The sequence below is a fragment of the Cebus imitator genome, unplaced genomic scaffold (genome assembly GCF_001604975.1).
Source record: "Cebus imitator isolate Cc_AM_T3 unplaced genomic scaffold, Cebus_imitator-1.0 Scaffold568, whole genome shotgun sequence".
Taxonomy (NCBI): domain Eukaryota; kingdom Metazoa; phylum Chordata; class Mammalia; order Primates; family Cebidae; genus Cebus; species Cebus imitator.
Genome location: NW_016107883.1, coordinates 1,711,369 through 1,728,734, shown reverse-complemented (window position 1 = coordinate 1,728,734; position 17,366 = coordinate 1,711,369). Strand labels below are relative to the sequence as shown.

Below are 17,366 nucleotides of genomic sequence, written 5' to 3'. Positions count from 1 at the left end.
AAAAATGTGATCTATATAATGGAGTATTACTCACCCTAAAAAAAGGAGATCCTGCCATTTGTCACAACACAGATGGACCTGAAGGACATTATGCTGCGTGAAATAAGCCAGATACAGAAAGAAATATGTTGTATGATCCCATTTATATGTGGAATTTTTTTTAAAAGTTCAAAATATACACAAAAATATATCCAAATAGAAAATAAAACAGTAGTTACCAGCAAGGTGGAGAAAGCAGCTAGGAAACTGGGACATGTAGGTCAAAGGATACAAAGTAGCAAATCTGTAGCATAAACAGGTCTAGAGACATAATCTACATCAGGATTATCACTAATAATATTGTATTTGGAATTTTTGTTAAATAAGTAGATTTAGCTACTTTTTAGGTACTAATTTAGACTTCCACCAAAATTTTATTTAACTAAAATCTAAATTTTAGCTACTCTTATCACACATATGCAAAAAAGTAACTATGTGGGGTGACAGATATGTTCATTTGCTTCACTACAGTAACCATTCTACCATCTAGGTGTATCCCTTAACATCATGTTGTAAGCCTCAAATATAGACAATAAAATTTATATAAAAAATAACATACGGCCATAGCTGGCACTGTGGGAGGCTGAAGCGGGAGGATTACTTGAGCTCAGGTTCAACACCAACCTAGGCAACAAAGTGAGACCTCGTCTCTGCTAAAAATAAAAAAATATTAAAAAATCAGCTGGTCATGGCAGGACATGTCCATAGTCCCAGCTACTCAAAAGGCTGAAGTGAAAGGACTGCTTGAGTCCGGGAGATCAAGGCTGCAGTGAGCCAAGATCAAGCCACTGCACTTCAGTCTGGGCGACGGAACGAGATCCTATCCCCAGAAAACTGAACAACAATAACTGAAACCTTATGTAATATTCTGTAGACAAAAAGCATTAGATCTAAGTCATTCCTAGGCAAACCGGTGGTGGGTATAGCGACAATACAGAGCTGAAAAGCTGAAGACTGGATTTTCAAGGCCAATGACATTTCAGGGTTTGTTACTAGATTAAAAAAAATTTTGCGGAGGCTGTGCATAGTGAGTGGCTTACCACCTGTAATCCCAGCACTTTGGGAGGCCAGTGCAGGAGGACTGCTTGAGGCCAGGAATTTGAGACCAGCCTGGGCAACACAGTGAGACCCTGCCTCCATAAAAAAAAGGTGGAAATCTAAGCTTTTACCTTCTTGCAAGACCCTCAGGAATCTCTTCCACAGAAGAATGCTAGAAGAACCCAGTCCCTGGAAACAGACACCTCTGCCATGGATATGATGGGGCCATTATTTTCTCCCATCTGGCTATTAACAAAACAAGTTAATTCTTCTAAAGGAGAGCAAAGCACACACACAAACACAGCCTGGCTTTGGCCATGTTCTTGCATGATCCACAAGGCTGACCCAAGGAGGAGCTTTTGCTATCAAAACAGGAGAACCAGAGGGCGGGAAGTCTTGCTGAAGCAGGTAGGACACATTCTCAGGGTGCCAGGCCACCAAGTAGGCTAAATGAGAGCTCATTCCTGACCAGTCTCTTCCCTAAAGGCAGAGGATTATTAGCCAACATCCACTGGGGCCATCCTGAGCCCAGTGAACTATGCTGGTGTGCCACCTGATGACAAGAGTTCAGAGAGGGGCTCTCTTTCTAGAGGCCTAGTCTTTCATGCCAGGAAGATGGTAGAAGTCTGGGGCTCCAGACTTCAGTTTAGAGATACACTGGATTCTCACATGGCCAGGAAGTTCTTGTTTCTGAAACTTGGGGAATAAAACCAAATCGTATAGACTGTTAAGCTATTACCCTGAAATATTCACCCAACCAGTCTTTTTTTTTTTTTTAGACAGTCTTGCTCTGTCACCCAGGTTGGAGTTCAGTGGTGTGATTTCAGCTCACTGAAACCTCCGCCTCCTGGGTTCAAGTGAGTCTCCTGCTTCAGCCTTCTGAGTAGCTGGGATGACAGGCATGTGCCACCACACCCAGTTAATTTTTGTATTTTTAGTAGAGACGGGGTTTCACCATGTTGGTCAGGCTGGTCTCGAACTTCTGACCTCAAGACCTCCCCCGCCTCCCCCGCTTTGGCCTCCCAAATTGCTGGGATTACAGGCATGAGCCACCACGCCTGGCCACACCCAACCAATCTATCACTGGCAAATACTAAGTTTCCATGTGCCCAGCTTCATACCAGACTACAGGAGATAAGAATGACACAGTTTCCTTTCCCTGTCCTTCACATGGCAGTTGAGGTGGCTAAGAACTAACATTTGCAGATGCTTGATTACCAGTTTACAAAGCCCATTCACACCTACTCAATTATCATTATAACTCTCTTGGGATTAGATTTGAGTAGACAGAATCATCATCAGCAATAAGTGAGGTAAAAGAGAACACCAAGTAGACTAAATAATTTTCTCAGGACTATACAGTAAGTAGCAGAGGCAGGACTAAATCCCAGATCTTCCGATTTCTTATACACTCACTGCCAGCAGCAACAGTCCACAGGTCTAGAAAAGGCTATTAAAAATCACACAGAGAAAGCAGGGGAGCCCTGTTCTGGGCTTAAAGAAAATACCTTAATGCAAAACCCAGAAAAGTATGTTAGTTCTATCTGGGGAGGTGAGGGGTGCATCCTTTCTTGATAAACAGAAGCACTGATTAAAGACCGAGGCTGGTGGCAAGACCACAGAAGGGGCCCATTAATGTCCAGAAGGACTTATGGGTGGGTGGTGAGTCTTTAAGAGTTTTATCTGCACTGTGGACAAACCCTGTTTTTGTTCCTTAACAGTAGGTCTTGTGCAGTGGAGATCATAACTGTGGTATAACATGCAGAAGCTTTGGTATAACAATGACCAAGTGACCGAAAAGCAACAGGGGCAGCTCTGGGAGATAAGAACATGAGGGATCTCATGGCCTTTGGGTGGAGCCAGGAGGGGGCAAGTGAATTCTAATGCAGAATTTGTTGCCATGGCTTGAGCAACCAATGAGGCAGAAAGACTTTAAGGACTCAATAAAGTGTAAGAATACCAGATGCTCCTATAAGATGGAATTTAACTCTGTAAAGTGGAAAGGACTTTATAAGTTCTTCCTCCTGTGGAATGAAAAAAACTCCCACTCACAGGTCTAGGTTCTGCCCTCTGGAGTTACAGAGAGTCTGCTCTTTGCAACCTCATTCCCATGGCAGTGCTTCAATTACTAGAAGACAGCTCTCATGTGTCTTCTTCTAACTTCTCCCCATACTTCACCTTGGTTTCCTCAAGTTTCCTTCATACTACATGGACCACATGGTCCGGTTACCTCTTCTGGGGGCCTCAAGTTTGTTCAAGAACACTGTAAAAGGTTGAATTTAGAATAGACTACATTGGCCAGGCATGGTGGCTCACTCCTGTAATCTTAGCACTTTTTGGGAGGGCTAGGCCAGCAGATCACCGAAGTCAGGAGTTTGAGACAAACCTGGCCAACATGGTGAAACCTCGTGTCTACTAAAAATACAAAATTTAGCCAGGTGTGGTGGTGTGCGCCTGTAATCCCAGCTACCCAGGAGGCTGAGGCACGAGAATCATTTGAACCTGGGAGGCAGAGGTTGCAGAGAACCAAGATCATGCCACTGCACCCAAGCCTCGATGACAGTGTAAGACTCTGTCTAAAAAAAAAAAAAAAGAATAGAATACATTATTCACACACAGCTCATGACGTGTGTGGTCTGAATACCTTTGAACACTATTGCTTTTCTTCATCTGCACATTGTACTTTCATTAACCAAGCCTGTGATAAAACTAGCTATCTTAGCAGCTATCAGGAAGTTGTACTTAGTCAGATAAATACTCAAGAGCTTTTATGGGCTATGGATCTTTTCTTCTAAACTGAAGAACTGATAAGGAATAGGACTAAGAGTCTTGAAGGTGAAAATGCAACTTAGTGCTCCTGGGCATGGCTAAGATATTCTCAACCTGTTACATTGCTGTCCCATGTTGGAAGGGAAGAAAGTGGTAAAAAGAAACAAGAATCAAATTTTGGTAGGAAGATTCTAAGAAACCAAACCACTGCTCCCTTTTTCCTTTCTGTGACGTGAGCTTGGTTTTACATGTTAAGCCAAAGATATCTCTAATTCTGGGCTTACTGTAAGTCCTTAAGAGTAGTTATTGCTGGAAGAAGTTAAATCCTTCATTATGGCACACTCACCACAGAAAGGACATTCATTCAACAGACATTTATTGAGAGCCTGTAATAAAGCCAATCAACACCAATGCCATCCCTCATCCCTTCTTCTCTAGAAAATTTGCTTTCATGGGACTTCCCTATGTCTTTGTTTAATGTATTTACATGTTTAATACCTAACCATGTTTAATACCATTGATAACACAACTTAGAGACCCAGAGACTGTCAGCAGTGCAAAGGTTAGCAGTAGTAGTAGGCAAAAGGTAATCCATAATATAAAAATAGACTTTGGAAACAAGTATTCATGAAAAATCCACTAAGTGTAAAAGACTTTTTTAAACTAATAGAGCAAAAAATAATAATATCCTAAATGACTTACCATCTAGCTAGAGAGGTAAAATGCAAATGAAAACATTAAGATATTTTAACAAATTATGCCACAAGGCTACTTAAAAGCTGTCCCAGGTAGCATGTGGCTTTATTAATTACCATGGGTTTACAATGGAAATTTGGGCTAGTCTGGTCAGAGAAGACCTTGTAGAGAAGAGATCTGAGTAGGACCCTGAATGATCATTATATTCTAGGTAAGCTAACATAAGAGGAAAAACATTCCAGAGAAGTGGGGCCATATGAACAAAAACTTGGAAGGAAGAAAGCCATGTGTGAGTTTGGGGATAGCAAAGAAAACAATTTGTTTGGAGCAGAGTTCACCAACCAGATAAAGAACTAGATGCTGGAAAGGTAGGTTGGAGAACAGGCTACAAAAATATCAGAATATTAGGTAAGTGTGGACTTTATGTATAGGCCAGTGATTCTCAAACTTTGATTATATATCCCTGTCATTGAACATAACTTTGTTCATGTACCCCAAAGCATGTAACTTATTTATAAATTCTACATCTATGCTACTGTTTTATTACATACATAATAAAACATACATGAAACCATTTTAAAATGATATAAAGAGGCTGTAATATTTTCTTCCCATACCCCAATAAGTTGTCCTATGTACCCAAGGGCACCCCCACATTGGAGACCACTACTTATATCGCCAAGAAGGAGGCAATAAGCAGTGCTTACGGAAGACCAGTTGGTGGTGAAGACAGACTGGGTGGGGAAAGAGCAAGCAGTGGCCACTGCAATAATCCAGGAATGAAGTCAAGGCCCAGGCCCAGAGGGTAAAAAAAAAAAAAAAAAAAAAAAAAAAAAAAAAAAAAAAAAAAGAAAGAAAGAGGATGACTTCAAGAAAAAAAATAAATATAGCATTGGAAAAATGAAGAGGGTATAAGGGTTGGTGTGGAGAGGGAGGGAGAGCAAGTGAGTAGTCAGAGAAGGGTCTTCGAAAAGTCAATGTAGTGCCCACAAGAGTGCTTAATTCCTGCTGGTAGGAAAGGGAGAGATGCAAGGAAAATGGACAACCCTCAAGAGTTTGACACTAGTTACTTGAAACAGCAGGGTTTTTTTTTTTTTTAATTAGAAAGGAAAATTTAGCAGGAAAAGAATAAAATCATATGTATTAAACCTCATTTATAAATCATATGCTGAGATATGTGAAAAGGGAGTTACTGTAGTCAAAATTATTAGGTAGCTTCCCCTAGACAGCACCCATCATTTTCCTCTAGTTCCTGGGCCAAGTAATTAATAAGACTGCCCAACAGAAGTCTGGCAGAAGCACAGACATTTAGCCTAATGAGAATTGGAGGGAAAGCCAAATGGGTGATACGGATGAGAGCGAAAGGAAGGAAAATGCTTCCAATGGTCATCCTGTGGTGACACACTTAAATGTAAAAACACAAGAGTGGAGGAACAGCTCTATCCTAATGAGCTATCCAAAAGGGGGCTCTCTCACCAGCATCACGCCAAAACCCCAAACCTGCTCAGACTTATCATCTGTCCCTCCAATAGGCTGATGGGTCCATAAGACCATCACAGGCTAGACAGGCTGCCAGTGGCTTATGTTCAGTTTCCCCCCAAGGGCTAGGCACTGGCTCTCTTAATTTACTGTGCTGAGGTATCCACACACTTTTGCCCATTCCCCTTTATAATCAGCAGTCAACTTTTGTAAGATTTTGCAGCAAGCTGGAAGGCTACTTGAGGTCCTCAGATAAAATCTTCTGGTGCTTTCAAAGATCCAGTCAGTGGGTTCTGTGTCTCAGCATCACAACATACTTGCTTCTGGGCTAACCAAACATACAGCAATCCCTGACTGAATGCCACTTGCCTGTGGGCCACTGGATCAGGCTTGCAATGAGGTAAGTTTGTCTTGGATACTTTTCAACTTTTATCAACATTGCAACCCCCAAATGGTCTATCAATTCCCTATGCCCATTCCCAGACAAAGTCAAAAAGGTCTCTAGGGCACAACTTTTAAGAAACCATCATTAGTTGTAAACAATCACACAGGAGGAACGAGGACAGGTAGAAAGGAGAAAACGGCAGATAGATGCAAGGCCGGAGCGGCGTGGAGGTGAGACACACACAGAACTGCCTCCAGGACGCCCACTTACCAGCTTGTTTTTGACCAACTTTTCTATTGCACTGACAAGGTCTGCAGCAGTAGGTACTTCAGTGGAAGCCTGCCGGGCTGCTAGCAAAGAGGAGGACTGCAAGACATCGGGCAGCAGAGGAAAAGCAGATTAACAAGGAAATAAGGAACAGTGATCAGGAATTGAAACAAAGTCCAAAGCTCAGGAAGCAAAGGAAAACACAGAACTTAGCTGTTTAGAGGGAAGAGATTACAGAGGGAGATGGGTGTGGGTATAATACAGGCATGCCCAACCCCTCGTCAGGAATCTAGCCAGCAGCAAATGGATGGGACTAGGCTCTCCTTAGGCAAGCCTACAAAGAGGGAGAGAGGAGGAGTCACCGACTTCCGGGGAGGCCTACAGGCCAGGGCTGCACCTGCTGACAGCAACAGCTTGCAGGGCAAGGGCTACTGCTCTGCGGGCAAACAAGACTTTGGCCACTACACAGCTGCCCATTGCTGTCTCAGGGTATGAAGGATTCAATACACTAAGCCTCAAGTGTGTCCAAAAAAGGGAAACAGTCCTTGCTTTACTATAGCCTTAGATGCAGATCTTTATTATGTGTCAGACAAAAATGCTAGGGGCAGGACCCTTAGAGACCAGCAAGCTAGACACTTCCTCCCTATATTCTCTTCCTCTCTCTTCCTCTCTCTTCCTCTCTCCCTCCGCCCCTCCCCCACAAGCCCCTTTACCCCTCCACAAAGCACAGCTGGCTCTGGTGAGGCCCCTGAACTGGAACACTGGGAAGTAATAAAAGGCTTTAGCAGGAGTCCAGAGGCAGCCAGGGACTATCCTGTTCATAGCAAAAAGAGACAGCTCCAGGACCTCCCTGAGTCCCTCTTCCCCTACAGAAGCAAGAAAGACTTGTTCGTGTGGTTGTTTGGTCAATGGTCTGGGGCTTCCTGCTCACTGAGGGATGGTGGTTTTTTGTTTGTCTGGCTTTTTCTTCCTTCTTCTACCTGAGAAGAAACCGGGGAAGAAATGGTTAACCCTGCACAGCATGTGTGTGCTTTTACTTCCAGCTTATCAGAGCAGAAGGCTGTGGTGTTCCCAAGGCCAGGACATAGGCTCCTTCAATTTGTCCCTGAGGTTAGAGAAGAGTTTCAAAAATGCAGTATTTGAAACTCTTTAAGTCTTTGCTTAATCTAAGTTACTTTAAGTCTTTGCTTCTGAGATGGGAGGAAAAATAATTATAATTAAGGAAGACATAACAATATTCTTTTTCCCCTCTTGGGGGATGCAGGAAAAAGCTTAAGTCTGTGTGGAAAATCAAGTTATCCTCTTTGTGACCTAGTAATCCTACTCCTGGGAACTTATTCCAAGGACAAAAGTCAAAAGAACAAATGCTCTAGGGACACATTGATCTGTATGTAGCAGTATCAGCCATAGTAGCAAACCATGGAAACACCCAGTTAGGATGTCTCCAACAGGCTGATCAAATACATTATGCAACAGCAAATAAGCAACGTTTTCTCCAGCTATTAAAATTACAGCTAGGAAGAAAAACGTAATACAATTTTAGGGAATGGTAGTAAATACCACATTGGACACATCATATGCATATTATAATTATAAAAGTAAAACATACATGCATATGAAAAAAATTAGAAGAAAACATGGAGAAGACAATTGCACAATATTACAATGGTGAACTTTTAAAAATTCCTTTGACAGTATCTTAAAAATTGTTTTAATAAATCAACCCCATTTGCTAGATGCTCTGAGGCTCATCCCACTCCCAAACATTTAGAAAAATATACAGAAATCAAACAGGCAGGACTGAGGAGAGTTCATGTGTCTGAAAGGAGACTGTTGCCATCTGCCCCATTTCTGGATAAGGAAAAGGCTACACAAATAGGGGCAAGTCAGAATTCTCAGTTAAAAATTATCCAGAAACAATGTAACACCCATTTCTGTGTTTGAGGGAATTAGGGAGAGAGAGGGTGGCGACCTCATGCAAGCGGGGCCCTTGGACGGAGGGCTGTGTGAGACATGGTTTCCCGACTCCCCAGGCCATAGCTGCTGTTTATAAAACACAGTACAAGTAGGCAGGGTCTCATTTCCAACTCAAGGTGAAGCGCTAGCACTTCTGCCTCAGGAATCCAGGACAGTAGAACACCAGGCTTCCTACTATGTTTCTTCCCAACAGTCCAAAATCAAAGAGCTGGCCCTGAAGATGGGGGCCACTAACATCACCTAGGAGGGGCTACGACTAGGTGAGTCACATGATGAGGGCAGCTGCCACATCTCAGAGTCCCTAGACTCTGTCCTTTTAGCCGAGCACAAAGGAAGACTTCAGTTAATGGTGGTGGGTTAACAATTCAAATGCAAATCAGAGAGAATAAAAATAAGAACTGGGATGTCACCAGAAAGGACACATCAACAGACGGTGCTTTTTGAAATGCCTGCTCCGTGGTATTACAGAGATTTGTTACCTGCTTATATTTGATGGGCCACCTCCTGGAAGGAGGCTGTCCCACTGCAGGGCAGAGCACTAGAGAACACAGGAGAGCCTGGAGAGACAGCTAGGCAAGCCAAGGCGTCCACCATCACCACTGCAACAAAACGTCACTCCGGAAAGCAAATGGGAAGTGCTCTACAGTCAAAACCCAAAACCAACGCTTCCACGTCCAGAGTCTAAGACAATCAGCAACAATAAGGCAAGAAAAACACAGTGATGTGAAAGCAGAGCTGCAAGGACACTGAGTGACAAGTGAGGGAGAACACAAAGCTGCCTCAAGCCTCAGGTCAGTACCTGGAAGCACATCTAACCTACACTTCTGCTCCAGAACAACTGGGATGATCACCAGGTGACTGGAGACACAGGAGCATCAATATTTCAAATACTAGGGAGCCTCTGCATACCAGTGAGCTGGGGAATCTTGCAAAGCAAAGTCAGGCAATTTCACATATTAGGTTTGCCCACCTTTGTCAAAACTTTTCCTCATATAGTCACTGCAAAATTTGAACAACACTGGGCTTGATTGGTAGCTACCATTAGTTAGAGTACAGGGAAAACAACTAACAGGTAGGTTGTACAGTCAGGCATGACAAAATAGTTGTGGCCTGCAACTACCTGGAATTGCTCCTTTTAGGATTTGCTGCTTCCAAAGGCAGAGCCATTACCCTTTATCAACAGGACAAGACACCAGGAGATTCCCACTTTGAGAATTCAACACACACACCCCCTTCACTGCCTAGTATGAAGTTGGACCTCCAGGGTTGGGGAAAGGACACCTACCAAATAGAGACACAATTCATATCACCATGGATTCACGTGGAAGAAGAGATAACATGGGAGAAAGAGTATTACTACCCTCATCACACACAAAAAACAAAATAACGCAGTGCACGTTGCTCTTTTAAGTGAGAAAATAAAGAAGTTCTACCATTTCATCCTGTGTAGGGTCGTTGTCAAAAATCTTCATAGGTGGTGGGAGGGGTGTGTGTGACTCTTCATCCGGCTCATCTTCACCCCAACCTTTCTTGCTCTTCTAGAACAAAAGAGCAGCATTAGTTACATGTCATAAGCTAAACATGCCTATGGCTGGGGACTTGACACTAAAAAAAAATACATAGGAGGAGAATTCCTCTCTCAACTCACTCCTATCATTTCATCTACAGTTTCCTCTTTTGTAACATGGATACACCTGCTTATTTCAAAGGAGAGCTAGCACCAATGCAGAACACACACATACCCCTCAAAAGAAGCAAAAACAAAAACTATCTGTCTTATCAACTAGCAAGAAAAGAGAAAGCTGGAAGTAGCCAGAGACAGCCTAACTTTTCCATTTTTGTAGGGCTATGAAACCATAGCCCAAATGCTGCCAGGTTCAGCTGCCATTTCCAGAGGAAGAAATGGCAGGTAGCATCAAATCACAGCAAGAGGGAGTCTACTTACACATCACAAAGAATTTCTTAGCCACATCAGTGATTAGAGCAGGTTTGTGTGCCAAATAAAACAGGCATCTCACTTCCCAAACCAAAACATATCCACTGTCTTTTGGTTACAGAATCTCGGGTTCGTCCAGCCCAACTCTGGCTGTCATCTCTCAAGCCTTCCAGTATGGGTGTCCCTGTTCATTAGTTTTCATGAAGGCCCATTTTATCACTGACTGACCCCCTGATTAAAGTTCTTTTTTGAGCTGAAACCCGCCTATTGTAATCTTCATCTGTTCATCATAGTTATCTGGAGTAACCTTGGATGGTCTGTTTCTTTTGATGTGTGGCACTACTCAAGAGACTTGAAAACAGCTATAATCTTCCAGCGCAGTCCTGTGTTCAAAGGGAAATGATCTTCATTCTTTTATTCTAAATCTAAACAGGTCTAGCTGGTTTCAATGTAGTCCTTAGAAGAGGTAGGGAACTAATGACCAAACGACTCTCCTCAGGCCCAGGTCCTACCTCCTAATCTGGCAAATACTTTCTGTCTGCTGCATGTCCTAAGCGATAGTCTCTGGACTGGCCATAAATCAAACTGGCCAGTGTCGTAAGAATAAAAAAGAATCCAAATCACTTAGTCTCAAGATAACACACCAGTGGAGACTTGAGATGGCCTAGGTCATAGGAGAAAGAGTATTACTAACCCCATCATACACAAAAAAACAAAATCATGCAGTGCACGTTGCTCTTTTAAGTGAGAAAATAAAGTTCTACCATTTCATCCTGTGTAGGGATGGAGACACAAAACCCTGAGGAAGGAGACATGTCAGAAGGCCCTCCTGATGGACAGCTCAGGCCCTGTGTAAGTACCTCATCAGCGCTGTCTCCCTGAGGGGTTGTCTCATCCCCAGGCTTGGGAGATCCCAGGTCAAAGCTCTTCCGACCATCACGAACTTTCTTCTGCTTTTTGATGTTTCCATCTGCTTTCCCGCTGTTGAGGCGACGCACAGGACTTGTCAGCCACTTCTTAAGGGTGTTGGTGGAGCGCTTGGGACCCGGGGAACTGTGGATGGAGTTCAGGGAGGGCTGGGCCTGCAGGTTGGCCACAGACTCGGATTTGCCTCCATTCTCACTTGAGGAATGAGAGTATGCATCTGAGGAAAAGGGACAGACATAGCCATGTCAGAGGCAGTGAAGGCAGGCCACCAACCTGGGAGTGAGACAGCTCCATCCTCAGGAAGCTAGGGCACAAGGCAGAATGTCCAGGCCAGCTGTAGACCCCCGTCCAGCAAACCCTCTCAAGAACAGCAAGAAAGCCAAACACTCACTCAGTTTTTAATGTATGAAGCACCATTCCAGGTACTATGGCTAGAGGAGTGGGCAGAAACAGAGACTCCTGCCTTCATGGAGTTTACATTCTGGTGGGAAATACATTTAATAGACTGTAACAACAAAATAAGCAAAATGAAAAGTATGACAGGTGGTGAGAAGTGCTACATCAAAATATAAAGTAGGGAAAGTGATTAGGGAATGCTGGGGTTGGAAGAGGGGGTGCAGGTTGAACAGTTGGTCAGGGACAGTCTCATGGCATGACATGTGAGCCAAGGCATGGTGGTGGTGGTGATGCCATCCGGCAAAGGGCATTCTAGGCAGAAAAGCAAACACAAAGATCCCAATGCCACTCACGGAGTAAGCCAGGGGGAACAGTAAGAAAGAAAGTCAGAAAAGCAGCCGGGAGCTGGGTCAACAAGCTTGTGGTGGGCCAGTGTTATGCCTCTGGCTTTCACCTGGTGTGAAAACCCCCTAGAAGACTCTGAGCCAGAGTGATTCAATCTGGCTTATATTTTTAAAAATCATTCTGGTTTCTATATTGAGGGCAAGTGGAAACAGGAATACTGGTTGGGAGGCTACTGCACTATACCAAGTGAGGGACGTTGGTGGTTTAGAAGTAGGGTGGTCCCAATGGTTGTTAGAAGTGATCAGATTCTGGATATGTTTTGCTAGAAGGGCCAATATGATTTGCTGACAGACTGTGCACAGGATATGAAGAAAGAGTCAAGGATAATTCAGGTGTTAGGATGGGGTTTCTGAGATGCAGAAAAATCTAAGAGGAACAGGACTGGGGGAGGGAACAGAGGAGTTTAGTTTTAGACATGTTTAAGATGCCCATTTGGTGCCTGAGTGGAGAAATTGAATAGCAGCTTGCCATCAAGTCTGGAGCTCAGGGGAGAAAGTGCTGGTGAGCTGGAGATAATTGGGGAGCTGTCAGAGGAGAGACAGGGTTGGAAGCCATGAGGCTGGGTGAGATCAGCAAAGGGCGTGGATATGGACAAAGACAAAAAGCAAGGACTAAGTCAGAAGCAGGAAGATGAGAGGACAAGAAAGTAGCCAGTAAGGTAGGAGTAAAACCAGGAGGGTGGGGTGTTCTGGAGGCTGCATGTGGAAAATGTCTTACAGATGAGGGAGAAATCATCTGTGTCCAATGCTGCCTGATAGGTCAGGGGAGTTGATCTAATAATTAAGTCTTAAACTTAGCAACATGGAGGTCATTGGTGACTTTGAAAAAAGCAGCTGTAGTGGAATGGAGGGGGCCACAGCCTAATTAGAGAGGATGCAAGAGCATGGGCTTGAGAAACGAGACATGGAGGATAGAGAATTCTTTGTGCGGTTTTAAAGGCATAGTGATTGGAGATCAAGAGTTTGTTTTGTTTTTTAAATCTCAGCATGTTTTTTGTAAGCTGTATGCCATATATTGACTATTTTCAATCCTATAATGTGCTTGCAATAGCCTAAACATTTTATGTGGATTATCATTTCGTTCTCTGTATAACTCTATGAGGCAGGTTCTGTCATTATCCTCATTTTACAGAAGAAACTGCAGACTTAAAAAGTTAACTTGCCTAAGAACATGCAGCTCATAGGGGCAAGGTGAAATCTGAACTCCAGAGCCGAACTGAGCACTAAACTACACTACTAGAACTGGGTGTGGTGGCTCATGCCTGTAATTCTAGCTACCCAGGAGGCTGAGGCAGGAGAATCACTTGAACCTGGGAAACGGAGATTGCAGTGAGCCAAGATCACACTCCAGCCTGTGTAACAGAGGGAGACTCCATCTCAAAACAAACAAACAAACAATACTACTGAGCCCTTTCATGTCTATGGCAGCCTGGTTCTCCAGGCTCCCTCTGAATATGGGGTTAAGAATGCAGTTGGAGGAAGAGCAAGTCTAGGGAAAGCCACACTGCCGTGATAGAATAGAAAGGCTAGAAAAGGCAAGATGTGGGCATGCAGGAAAAGCACATCATGCAAACTTTATTTAATTTCCTCTAAATCCTTGATTTCTGAATACTCATTAAACTTGGAGGAGATCAGCATTAGAATCTACCTACTTTGGCTTTATAGAACAGTTTTGAGTTATTCAAAAGAAAGCCCTTTAAGTCCATTTCAGATGTCTTCCTAGCTCTCACTCCTTGGGTATGCTGTTGTTGTTTCTATTAGTATTGAGAAAGCTAGGATTCCCAGATGTTCAAAAGCTGCACAGCAGCACAGAAACAGCATGCAAATTAAGATCCTCAGTGAGAATTCCGAAGTAATAATTATGTCATGGAGCACCAATTAGGTCATCTATTCTAAAGATATATAAGACAGATTTTTATTTTCATAGACCTCTTACCTAGCTGTACACAGACATTCACACACAATAGTAGAGAGAAGCAGAGAGAGAAAGAGAGAGAGAAACAGATAAAATGAAAAAGCAAGATTGAGCACTCAGAATAAAGATAAATTCACAAGGCTGTATGTGATTAATTGCCAGAAGGCTGGTGTGGACTTAGCTGACAAGTCAGCAGAGTTCAAAGGAGGATCAGATCAGTGTTGTAGGCAGCATTGATCTGAAAAGGTTTAATGGAAGAGGTGTATGTGAATAGAACGGTGAAAAAATTCCAAAAGGGAGAAACAGCAGGAACAAAAGCACAGAGGCAGGAAAAATGAACAGTTAGTTAACAGCCAATAATAGATCCTTTGGATGAAATAAAGATTACTGGAGAAAGAGAACCTGGATAGAAAGATTAGTGAGGACATTCATTAATAAACCAGAGGAATATAAACTTTATTATGAGACTACTGGGAAATGACATGATAAAAGAGTTTTTTTTTTTTTTTTGTAGCTTTGTTTTTAATTAATCTTGGCAACTATATACGGCACAGCTCTGGGCAGGAGGAATTAGAACCCGGAAAGCCACATGATGGCTATGCACAGGGAATACAAAGAAATGAATGTGAGACACCTCAAAGCAAGAAGTTAACCATCAGCATCTGGACAAATCAAAGGTGAGTTGTCTCTAGATATGCTGCTGCTTCTCATCATCACCATGGTCTTGGGAGAATACCTGACCAGCTCCACCTCACCCACACACAGGCCCCCTGACAGTGCCAGTTTGCATACTATATTTAAATCAAACACAGGTCTAGGTATTTAAACAAATTATTACAGTGGTTTTTCATATCTACTCAAAGACTGAGTCACCTTTTCCTGTAATGACTTTGCCCTAGACGTAGACTAGAGGTCTAATCTGCCTGGGAGGCCCTCTGGCCCACATGTAGCCAACAGAGAAGAAATAAAATCCTGAAACAAGATGAAAGGATGTGGCTGGGCATGGTAGCTCACGCATATAATCCCAGCACTTTGGGAGGCAGAGGTGGGCGGATCACTTGAGGCCAGGAGTTTAGGACCCGCCTGGCCAACATGGTAGGACTCAGTCTCTACAAAAAATAATAAATAAATAAATAAATAAATATTAGCCAGGCGTGCTGGCACATGACTAAAATCCCAATTACTTGGGAGGCTGAGGCATGAGAATTGTTTGAGCCTGGGTGGCAGAGGTTGCAGTGAGCTGAGATCATGTCACTGCACTTTAGCTTGGGCAATAAAGCAAGAGAAAAAAAAGAAAAGAAAAGAAGAGAAAAGAAAAGGAAAGGAAAGGAAAAAGAAAAAAGAAAAGAGGAAGGGAGGAAGGGAGGGAGGGAGGGAGGGAGGGTGCTTTTGCCTAATAGCCAGCTGTCTCCAGTGGCTACAACTGGCTGGTCCCATGGGCACAAATCTCAGGCTTTCTGAGCCTTGACCCTGCTGGAATTTTCTTAGATATTGCTAGAGTTTTGGGCATACTTCAGAAAACAACAGCAGAATATTTGTATTTGGAAGCATAAAAATTGAGCTTCTAAAATTCTCTGGTATGAAGGATAACTCACAGGGTTGCTATACTCAGGGAATATTAGGAGATTGGCTAACTTGGTTGGCATCCCTTTAAGGAAAAAGCTGTAATCTTATCTCAAAAAATTCCTTGCTGGCTGTGGTCTTGGGTGTGTTGACATTGTTTCTGAAGTGTTTGGTATGGGTCAAACTACTGTTCTCAGAAGGCTGGGTGATAAACATCTTCAGAACACTGGTAATAGAAGCAAGGCCTCTCTGCTATCTTTCTGCTGATAAGCTTGCAGAAGCTTTTCATTCACAAGACCCCTGTAATTCTATGTGGCTCTACTGAATCCAAGCCTTCACAACTTATCAGCACATGTCCTGTCAGCAGAACTAGAGGCCCGGCCACATTAACTGTGCCTTGTGTTACCAGACAAGACAGATGACTAAGATTTCTGTTCCATGGCACACCACTGCCTGGTTTTGAGATTCACAAATGCACATTTTGAACGAACATTCCTCTTTCCCTGTTGTCATTTACTTCTGCTTTTTTGCTTTCTGTGAAAGTTAATGGCAAGCGTATAAAGTACAAATTAAAAACCAAGAGTACTCTCCATTTCGTTGTATCAAGTTTGTTTCATGCAAACAACTGGAGGCATGCAACGATGGCCCAAGTAATGGAAATCTCAGAGCTGGAAGCAATGTAATTCATCACCTAGTCAGTGTCCTGTCTTGGGACAAGACCATTTCCAAGACACTATTTTAAATGCCTGGTTATAAAAGAATGCAGCATCATTTAGATTAGAAACATCTACTTAGTTAATCGCCTCTTCAGAGGGATTGGCATATTATGCTCATCCCATCTTTTTTGGAAAATGGCTGCCATGAGCTGCTGGGGAACTTATTTTACTATCTTTCCAGATAAAACAGTTAAGTGACAGATTTGCAACAAATATAACAATCCTATTGTTCTCTCATCAAATCTTCCCAAGTCCAGGCAGGTATTATTTATTAGGATTCCCACCTTAGGAAACAGAAAATGAGACTGTTTTAGGAAACTGAGGCTCATAGTGACTGGCAAAGGCAAGACTTAAACCCAGATATGACTCCACCACACATGTATTTAATCTTAACTCTACATCAAATTCATTCCATGTATTCCTTTCACCTTCATCATTATTTTAAAAAGGAGCATCAAGTTGCTTAAAGATTTACATGTGGGAAAGCGATGGTCACAAATCAGTAACAAAACTAACACCAGCATCTAGGCATCCCGAGGCCTATTCCAGGGCTCTGAAACAATGCATCCTCTTTAGCAAAGAGGCTTTAGAAACTGCCCAAAGACTAATGACTGGCATTAAGTAAATGGGAAGACAAATGTATCCCTGGACAATGCAAATAATAAAGAGCCCCTAATGTCCTGGTATGTACAACTGGCTTTCTAGAATTAAATAAATATTTTCTGAAGCTAATTTTATCATATTTCTAAAATACAGGAAAATATAGAAAAAAAATTGACATCTATGTGCCCATCACCTAGATATAAATGTAAGCATTTTTCCATAATTACTTCAGGTTCTTAAAAAGTAAAAGATAACA

General features: G+C 42.8%; 1 protein-coding gene across 1 annotated transcript in view; it reads right to left on the bottom strand.

Annotated features, from left to right (window-relative positions):
• Positions 1–17,366, bottom strand: part of KALRN (kalirin RhoGEF kinase) — a 635,807-nt gene that overhangs the window by 78,783 nt on the left and 539,658 nt on the right. Inside the window, exons 35-37 of the mRNA XM_037734035.1 lie at positions 11,447–11,730; positions 10,084–10,188; positions 6,677–6,772 (exon numbers count right to left, since the gene is read on the bottom strand). Of these exons, the coding sequence (XP_037589963.1) occupies positions 6,677–6,772; positions 10,084–10,188; positions 11,447–11,730 (485 nt within the window). The remainder of the gene's footprint in view (positions 1–6,676; positions 6,773–10,083; positions 10,189–11,446; positions 11,731–17,366) is intronic.